Raw genomic sequence first — 10,211 nt, 5'->3', positions numbered from 1 at the left:
CGAGCATCAACTCAACCCATTGTATAAAGGATTCCTAAGTCGGATTGAAGGTCATGAAATATAATTATTCCAAATAAGTCATTTGCACATTGTTTTTATTTCAAACAAATCCTTAATTTATTAATTTACTCATTGTTAAAATTTTATTTTATTAATTTTAAAAATAGTATTGAATTAGACATTAGTCTAGTAATGCATACATCATTGTAAATAAATTAATTGAAAATTATGGAGATATATATCGGCCCAACAACCCCAATTCAAAAATATACTTAAACACATATTTAATCCTCCATTAAAAAAGCTACACTCACTTTAGCTTTACTATAATGCTAATTGAACCATATTCACCATCATCCTTATGTGCTACGATGCCCAGATTTGGATCATACGGCCAAACAACACATAATAATTATCAATTGTCCATTCAACAAATTTTCCTTGTATGTATTGTAAATCATAGAGTTCAGTTATAATTATGCGGTTTAACAGTGGTGCCAATTAATTAATTTGGATTAATTAATAAAATTAAAGACATCAAAACCCCACCAGCATATCGGCAGAAGCTTTATAGGGGGCATTGGGATGCGACAGCCCTCCCTCAGCCTCGCCATCCCGTCGTCCTGTTTCCATCATAGGCCCATTGTCCTCTTCCTTATTTCATTCATCCTTGATTTGACGTCATTTACCCATAAAATCATCACCCCACCACCCCTACCCTCTTCTTTTCTCTCTTAATTCTCCTCTTGTTTGGCAAATTTAAAACCCTTTTTTGATTAATTGAGAAGAAAAAAATATCTTATCTTACCTCACCCTCACCCTTACCCTTTTTATTTTATTTTTTTCTGAAGAAAAATAAAAAAATAACATGTTCACACACACACACACACACATATATATATATATATATATTCCAATGCACATGCATGCAGAGTTAAAATTGCAGAGCTGCAGTGAAAGCTCAACTCCAGCTTCTAAAGCTGCTGCTCATGGCAGCCTTCTCCTGTGTGTACTTCATCAAAGCTGTTGTATTGTGTAGGTTGCAGCGCATCTCTTTCTCATTCATTTGAAGAAAACCTGATTTCTTTAGGAGAATTTTTTTTGATCATGTTATACTAAATTTATTTAGTGGGTTCTAATTCATACTAGATCATCATTACTATTACCCTTTTTTATTTAGCTTAGAATTAGATCACAGAATATAAGGTAAAACCCCTTCTTTAAGATACAACAAAGAGTAATCTATTAATATATAAAAGGGAGGTCAATTAGAGTCATCGCTCAACTGGATTAAGCTGATTCTCAAATTGATCATCTTGTTTATCTTCATTTGACCTACTCTTCGGATAAAAACTTTTCCCTTTTAACTTCTTTCGCCGATTCTAAGTATTTACTTTTAGTTGATGGCTTTGTTGGGGCTTTTTACCCTTTCAAGTGTTACATCCAACTGAAATTTTTAACTTTTAACTATTAGAGCGTCCCCTAAAAGCACATTACACACTAATGATAGTGATAATTTGCTGATACATCCCATACTCTGGAGAATTCTTGTAAAAGTAAAATTTTTGAGTGTGGATGTGTCCCATATGTGCACCTGATTATCTAAAATTTTACTTTTAACAATTGTTATTTTCTAGATTTAAAGTAAAAATAAAGTGTCATGCATGCATGTGAATTGTATAGTCTGTAATATATATTGCTTTTGTCAAATCCTCAAATAGTTTATTTGGTACTATAGGCTAGATGGCAACAATGGTAACGGATAATAGCCGTCTGATCACACCCATCTCATCAAATTAATTACAGAACCTTTTTAATTAATTATAAACAGCTGTTCTTTGTTTTTTTGTTGATCCATCGTATTAAAAAAAGGGAAATATTAGAAAAAAAAGTTATAGTCAATTAAGCTATCTTACTTTTGAGAAAAAAGGAGAAGCCTTTCACTTGCAGATTGAAGGTACACACAAAAAATAGATAGCAGCCAGAGACAGAAAGAAAGGACCAAAAACAAAGAAAGAACTGATGAGAAAAAAAAAAAAAAAAAAGGGTCCGGGTAGGCTAGGGGAGCCCTATGGGTCTACAAAAGCAAAAGGCAAAGAATGATTAGTCTCAGCTGGGAGTAAAACAAAACTACTCGACTAGCCCAAGAAAAATTTCCCACTAATAATAAATAAACAAACATATAAAATTAAATTAATGAAAAAAATAAAACAAAATATAAGAGATGGGTCTTGGAGGAATGGTAAGAGGCTGGTGGTACATTCCATTGGTTGCAGGAATAATATGTTTACTGTTGATCACGGGTTCGAATTATGTCCCTTTGCTCGGTTGAGGTAGGGAAATTTAAGGGAAGGCTTGTCACACGATGGGTTAGTTGGGTGTTGAGGAGACTCGGAGTCCACTACTATTATGAAAATATATAAAGTAAGATTGTATATATCTTGCCTTCTCCCAACCTTTGATGTGATGTGAGAACTTTGCGTTTAAAAATTTAATGGAAAAAAACAAAAGCAAAGCTCACAGAATGCTAATTATTGGTGTATAATTCTACATGCATGCACTCATCATAGATGGAGTAACAATTTTCTAAATGCATTACATATTCTTCTTGGATTAATTTCTCAGATAGGGTTTCAAAGAAGAGGTGATCAAATTCTCCATGGCCCAAATTTGGGAGAGTCTGATCAGAATGACACACCCAAGAATGACCCACTTGGGAACATACCTATATTTTCATTTTGGTAAGGTTGGTTAATGGTTGGTGGTGTGAGCTCATTAAACCAAACAGGCACCATCACACATACCTCTGCCCAAAAGAAAAGAAACTCCCCATTATTGGAATGATAGCCTGCAGACAGACAAATATCATGTATGGGGGGTTGAAATGACAAGCTTACATGTGTTTGGCTTACACATTATACCACAGCCATAGCCCCCCTTTGAATGAAACTTTCCACCAAACAGCCCCTAAACCCTGACCAAAAAGGTACCTATAAACTATGCTCATCAATTTGGGCGGAGAAAAAAAACAGTGGTTGCAGTGATGATCAGCAATTGAGGTACAAAGATGGCCCAAAAGTAAATTAAAGGAAAATAATACCCACTTGAAATTAAGGAACACAATGGAGGTGGAGGTGTAAATTGAAAAATGGAAGAAGAAGAAGAAGGAGGAGGAGGTTGCCCATTACAAGGGATGATGAGGACTAGCTAGCTATCAACTCAAGGTGGCCTCTTCTTGAATCCTACCTAGCAGCTGATGCACGGCACTGGCAATTTCATCCACTGATGTGAGCCTGCAGTCATCTTCTACCTGCATTTAAAATCAAAAACAAATGTTAATTCCATCTTTTGTGGGTTTTGTCTATTAATTTACTTAATTATTTATGTTTTGTGCATTCACATTCACTACATGTTTGTTCCAAGCCCCAAATCTATTAATATCTTTACGAAGATAATATAATGGTGGAGCTGAGAGTAATTTCTTAATAATTATAAATTTATTAATTACCCATTAAAAATTGCAAATTAAAAATTATCTCCGCTTCATCCAATCAAATATATTTATACATACAATAGAAGAATTCGGCCATAAATTGACCGGATATATTTGGGGACATGAAACTATTTGGACGACCTTGAGATGAATATTCACTTAAATAGAAATTTGAAATCAAACTCACAACTTCTTGGTCAACGACTCTTATTAAAGGCTCATGTAGTGGCTTATTTGGTAGGCTCTAATGAAATGAACCTAGAACGAAAAATTGTTTGACAAATACATAGAAATACAAGAAAGGTCTATTCCATATATTCTTAGAAACCAAACACTCACTTTTTATATTTCTATTTTCTTGATAAATGAATATTATAGTAGTGAAATGATCCTTAATACAAAAAAAATTCTATTCCATTCTTAATGCTAGTTCATGCTAATTAAATAACAAATATCCCCCTTTTTTTTTTTTTTAGAGAGAAGAAACATTGACTGACCTTAACACTGAGGGAGTAGAGGACGAACTGATGAACAGTGGAGACATTGAGGTGAAGAATAGTGAGGCGAAGGGTTTGCAGTCCAGACACCACTTTCAGCAGTTGCTTCGGCCGTCGCCTCGACCTTATCTTCAGGTTCGCATGGCTCTCCACCATCGTCACTTCCACATCCGCCACACCGGTAGCCGCCGCCGCCGCCGCCGCAGCGGAGGAGCCCTCGCCGCCTCCATTATTCGACGTCGTCGAGTACTGCGGGAAAGCGAAAAACTCGGAGAAAGGCAACGGCGTCGTTTCTCCTCCTTCAGAATTCTCCTCCTTCTGGGTTCCCAGAAACTGCAGCCGCTGCTCCAGCTCCTTCACAAAATTAATGGCGCCGCCTATTATAGACGCCTGGTCACCCTGCTCAAAATCCCAAAGGCAAATCTTACGTTAAACGTTTTAACGTCCGACGCTCAAATCTTATTTTATTTTTTTATTTTAAGTTTTAATTTTAATTTTAATTTTTTTTAGAGAGAGAGGGGCACTTACCCGTTGAACGTAAGAGTCGGGCATTAAGGATCGGAGGACCGAGAGATACTCGTTCATCTGTTTTCGCCGGTTGCGCTCGACAGCAATGTGCGTCATTCTCTGGTTCTCGATGTCTTCTTTGTTTTTCCGGCTCTTCAATCGCCGCCGCTTGGGGCGGCCCAAGGCGGTGGTCGGAGGGGCGTCCAGCGGCGGAAGTGCCTCTCCGGGACTCAGGCCATTGGCTTCTGGGGACGAGTTGAAGTGGTGCAACTCGTGAGTAAAATGAGAAGAACTCCAGTTGCTCCCTGTTTGGGCGTCGAGAAAATTCTCAAAGGAATCAGCAGGGCTGCCGCCCTTCTCTTCCTCCGTCGTCCCAAACGTCGTCGTCCCGGAAAATTCACAGCCCCAATTTCCCATATTGCAGAGGTCTCTACCGCTGTACCCGAAGTGATCTTGCTGGAACACCACAGCTTCTAGTGCCATCTTTCTCTTATTTTCTCTCACTTTCTTGGTCTGGCAAGAGGGTGATGGGATCAGAGGGTGGCTCTATATGTATCTGAACTGCACAGTCCACATGAAGGAAAAGCAGAGCAAGTAGGTAGCTGGCTGAGCTCATTTAGGTCTTCAAGCTTCTTAAAGGCCTTTTTTTTTTTGGTAAAAAAAAAATGTTCGATGAAAGAAATCTACAGCTTAATGCACGTGAAATAGTATTAAACTTATTCCAAGAGGAAAATAAGGGGATATCATGATATTGTGTTGAATATGTTGCCCCTACTCTCGCGATTACCAAAACCCATGTACTCGCCATCCCATCATCAAGGGTACTAATAACTATTAACTCCAACTATAGTTTCGCTTATAATATATTTTCAATATATTTATTTATTAGCTAAGAAATTTGGGATGCATTGGCATTGATACAAAAAATTGTCTAAGTCCTCGTCAATGACTAAGAAATTCTTTCTAATTCCCTAGGAATTGACTTGCAAAACAAAATTCGGTGCCAAACTGATGCTTTAATGGTGGTGTGCCTAGGTTTAAAAATTTGGATGGGAAAGGAAAAGTATAATGCAAGAGGATTATAATAGAATCTCTAGTGCATATCTAGGTGCAATGGAATTTTTGTGTTTTGAAACTATTGCTTCCATTCATTGTACGAAAAATAATGTTGATTATAAGTTATTTATTGACTTCTCGATGACCTAAATCATGCAATCTTGCAATTAATCTTTTGTTGGTATCTTGGTTGTCACTAGTCACAACCACATTTATCACAACTGATATGGCAGCATATTGGCCGCATTCAGTGAGTATTTAAAAAAAAAAAAAAAAGGGTGATTAGAGTACTAAGTTTTTCATTTCGTCCATTGGTCGTATGTCTTGGTTTCTAAAAAATTGAAATTTGTAAAGACAAGATGCACCACTTCAATTAGACCATCATTTGCAATTACCATGCTTTTTTGTATTTCAAGAATATTGAGCACATGTGGTCTGTGTCGTTGGGGTTGGTTGTGCTAAATGGAGGAGGTTACTTGTTCATACAAGCACTCCAAGAAAAATGTTTTTATGGGACAACCAAATTAAGTCGTCCCCTTATGGACCAAGAATCATTATGTCTATTATGTCTTGCTCTGGAGATCCATCAAAAAATTGAAGATTTTTGACAACTCTATTCTTCTTTGACTTTCTTCGATATAACTTTTTATCTTTCTTGAACAAACTCTTTTCCTCTAACAATAGGCATGCACCATCTTTAATTAATTCCTTTCTTTTCCCTCACTTATCCTTCAGCTAGCTCTTCCCTTTCGATTTCTATCATCCCTAGGAATGTTCTTGCTTCCATGGCTTGCCATCTTCTCTCTCAGCTTCTTTATTGTGAACAAAGAAGTTGAGCATAAGGCTAGCTCTTCCACTAATTAAGTATGCTAATAGCAGTGATTCAGTGAATACCAAATGGGGGGGTGGGTTGGAGTTGTCAAATAGGTAGTTCTAGGGTTTAATTTTCCAATATCAATTGCCCATCTTGTAGTTCAATCTATAGAACATTCATATTTCAGAGGTTAGAGCCTCTTTGAGGAGTAGATTTTCCTAGCATTCAATTGCATTAAAGTTTGCACATTCCTTGATCCCCAAGGATCTTCAAGCCTTTGGGGAGACTTGTTGCATCCCTCTTAAGTTCACTCTTTATATTCCAAACCCTTCTGATCAAGCTTGTACATACATCCTTGGCATGGTCTTCCTATACAAAAATTCCCTTGTGGCAGGAATCAAACCACACTTTCCTTCTTTGGCATTATGAGCCTCCTCTCTAAAATGCACTTTACACTGATTTGATAGCATAAAATAATTTATATATTAACTTAGAATGTATTTTTTAGTATTGTTGTAATAATATGATTTCTTTCTAATTAAATATACTATAGAGATACTAAATATGTGGATTGGTTAATTTGTAATTTTTGACAATGAAAATATCAAAATTAGCACAATAATGATGATAATAGAGGTAAAATTTACTTGTAATTGTTAGTAGACTTATAAAATTTTGAACCACGTACTGAAGTACTTGATATATTATCTAATTATGTTAATACAAAACTATATTTCACGTTGAACCTTCAATGGAATGAGTTCTACAAGCGATCCGCTTGCTAGTTCCATGCATTCAATTGATTTGGCTTTGTATCATGCCTCAGTCGACATACTATATGAAGTATATAAACACCTAAGAACATGCAAATAGACCCTTATCTTTTCAATTCCAAGAACCAAATTAAATTTCTAACTAGATAATTAATAAATAGAGGTGCATGAATTCAAGAATGCAAGTACTCAAATACATGCTCTCATTAACCTCAATGCTAATGAATTCATAGGAAGCGTTAAAAGCATATCATATTTTTTACGGTTGTAAAGGAGTGTAATAGGAAAAAAAGTATAATATATCTTGAACCTCTATTTTCAGGAAAATTTATTACTATATAATTTCGTAAAAGATAATGAAAGACATAGAATGATATTCATATCCAAATAATTTAGTTACAGTTAAGTTTTGGTTCAAAACTTGGAATGAAATAGAAAGAGGCTTGGAATAGAAATGGGCTACTCCACTTTATAGCTTAATTTCAATAGGGTTGTCAATGGATTCTAAGGGGAAAATTGGAGGAAAAACAATAGTATTAATGAAAAAAAATATTGAAATGCCTATGGTGTATATGCTATAAATATTTTTGAAAAATTAGAAAAGGCGGCCGCCACCCCCAAGGAGTCAAAAAAATAGGCATTTCACATTTAGTATAATGTACCTCCCGTAGATAAATGTAAAATAGTATATGAACTTTTCATTAAATTTTTGAAGGGAAAATTAAACCATAAATAAATACCTAGAGTTTTATTGAATTGTATTCATTCCCTAAAATTTCAATTAAAAATAATTAACTCCTTAAATTTTCATATTCAAGTTTTTGTTTAGATATAAACAAAGCTAAAATTGAAAGTAAAGTTTAGTGAAACGTCACAATCATATGATGTAATTAATTTACTCGCCAGAAAGTGTTACTGAACTAATCAAACTATTAATTTTTCACACTCAGTTAGTTTAAGAGGCCATGTGAATTGGAACAATATGAAGCTAATTTTTCAACCTCTAACCATCGTAAGAAATTATAAGCTAGGTTGGGTATATCTTGTCCTTGTTTTCAACACCCAAATCAATTTGATTGGCAAGCAAATCATGTTTAGGTCAGGGCATGACCATTCCAAATTACTTTATTAATTAACTATAATTAATCCATTAATCAATCAGTAAACCTTAAGCATGTGTGGCCTTATGCATGTGCCACCAATGCAATAACCAAGATTAATGGGGGGTATTAAGTTTTTTTATTTTTTTTGTTTGTGCAATGGAAGATTATTAATATTCTAAAATGGATCCTAGGTTGCTGGCTAATGCAGGTTTCAAGAAAAATAACATTAGCCCTTTTTGGCTGTCACGTAAATTAATGGGGGGAGTCAAACCAAATGCACCACCCCTAGGAGATCCTATCTATAGCTTTTATATATCTCTACACTAGGGAAAAGGGTTATAGCTTCTATCGTATCTGCTTAGATGAAGGTGCATTATAAACTATAAACACCAATAATTAAAAAAAGCTACAATCATGAGGGTGACAATGATTATAAAAAGCAGCTAAACTAGCTAGCCTTGGAGTTTCAAAAGGTTCATGCATACGTTGCAAATATCAAAACTTTTATTAGCTCTACACATATAAAATATGATATAATATAATATTAATGTTACAAGAATAGTTTCTACGTACGAGATGACTAGGTCGGTAAGCTAAGATGATAGATCGACAAGTCTTGAAATGCAATGAAGTCATAAAAAAAAAATTGACAATTGATCGGAAGGTGTTTTACATGGTAGCAGTTCTCTGATGTAGCTATGTTTGGATTTGTAGTCCTGTTTTAATTGGTTGTTGGTGTTATTTTTGGAAGACCTTTAATGTTTTTGATCTTTAATTTTCCAATGCTTGTCTTGTAATTACAGTATTTTTTTGCCAAAAGTGAGGGTATATCAATAAATAATTAGAGATGGCGCTCTCCTTTAACTAAAAAATAAAAAAAATAAAAATAAAGTGATCATAAATGAGTAAATAAAAGTGTTGAAAGATCTTTCAATGTAATTATTCATCAGGTGGTCCTCTTCATGTTGGAGCTATGAATTTCTATTGAGGAAAACTATGATCAGCACAAGATAAATTTATAGTTAGTAGTTAGTGGTCTTATAGTTGATTAACAATATATATATATATATATGCTTTTTAATTAGCTTTAGTTTTTTTTCTTTTTTCAATCAACCAATGCTTTTTTTTTCTTTTTAATAATATGGAGTTACATTGTGATTGCGAAGATCAAAAATTAATTTTCAATGAAATAAAAAGATGCAAAGTATAATCCAATATGACCATTTTGAAAAAAACAAGACACCAAAGATTTAATGCATAAAGTAAACACTTTATTAGTATTTCTTACGTGTGGGTACTTCAAATTAAATTTCACCTAATCTTGCCCTACATGAGAAGAAAGAAAGTTTCTCTTATGTTTGGCACTACTATCAAATGAAAAAAAGTTTCTCTTATGTTTGACATTACTCTCAAATGAGTTTCTTTTAGTAGTATGTTTGAGTATGGGCATTGAGGTAATCCACAAAACACATATGCACACCCCAAAATTGTAAGAACCCTACTCGACATATGTAGATTGAATAAATGACAAAAGGGTAAAAATGTAAATTTTGCAGTTTTCGTTGACGAAGCCATTGTTCTCATCGACGAAAGCCTTCATACTCTTCGTCGCCAAAATTCAGAGTCTCATCGACAAAGAGATACCGAACTTGTTGTAAAATATTGGAATAAGGTTCATCGTCTAATTAGCCGGATCGTTGACGAAATGTGTGGATGGTTCGTCTACGAAGGCGCCGTTTCGTCGACGAGGTTGGCCGGGTCAAAAGGGCTATAAATATCCTCCTTCATTGCTTAGTTGCTAAGAAAGCTAAAACTCTCCCTCTTTTTCTCTAGAACCAGTAGGATCTCTCATTCTCTCTTTGATTCTTTGCTGTTCGTCGCATGATTCAACGATCCAACGTTACTGCGTGGATCAGGGGAGGAATCTCTACATTTTTAGCGGATCGAAAAGTCGTTTTGGGGATTTTT

At 35.0% G+C, this 10,211-nt stretch overlaps 1 protein-coding gene across 1 annotated transcript; it reads right to left on the bottom strand.

Moving 5' to 3' along the window:
• Positions 1 to 2,807: 2,807 nt before the first annotated feature.
• LOC131154566 (transcription factor bHLH96-like) lies at positions 2,808 to 5,189 on the bottom strand. Its single transcript, XM_058107407.1, has 3 exons — positions 4,519 to 5,189; positions 3,991 to 4,389; positions 2,808 to 3,310 (listed from the first exon to the last, which is right to left on the bottom strand). The coding sequence occupies exons 1-3, from the start codon at positions 4,978 to 4,980 to the stop codon at positions 3,215 to 3,217; spliced, it is 957 nt and encodes a 318-aa protein (XP_057963390.1). The 5' UTR covers positions 4,981 to 5,189; the 3' UTR covers positions 2,808 to 3,214.
• Between the last annotated feature and the right edge of the window lie 5,022 nt (positions 5,190 to 10,211).

Source organism: Malania oleifera, chromosome 4, assembly GCF_029873635.1.
Source record: "Malania oleifera isolate guangnan ecotype guangnan chromosome 4, ASM2987363v1, whole genome shotgun sequence".
Lineage (NCBI taxonomy): Eukaryota > Viridiplantae > Streptophyta > Magnoliopsida > Santalales > Ximeniaceae > Malania > Malania oleifera.
Note: the sequence above shows the minus strand (reverse complement) of the source record. Positions and strands in the feature narration are given on the sequence as shown.

Bases quoted from the DNA above. Each gene is read 5' to 3' on its own strand.
- LOC131154566 (XM_058107407.1), bottom strand. From the start codon at position 4,980: ATGGCACTAGAAGCTGTGGTGTTCCAGCAAGATCACTTCGGGTACAGC. The intron at 4,390-4,518 runs GTAAGTGCCCCT...GATTTTGAGCAG, and splicing joins CCGACTCTTACGTTCAACGG to GGTGACCAGGCGTCTATAAT. The intron at 3,311-3,990 runs GTCAGTCAATGT...TTTTAAATGCAG, and splicing joins TCTACTCCCTCAGTGTTAAG to GTAGAAGATGACTGCAGGCT.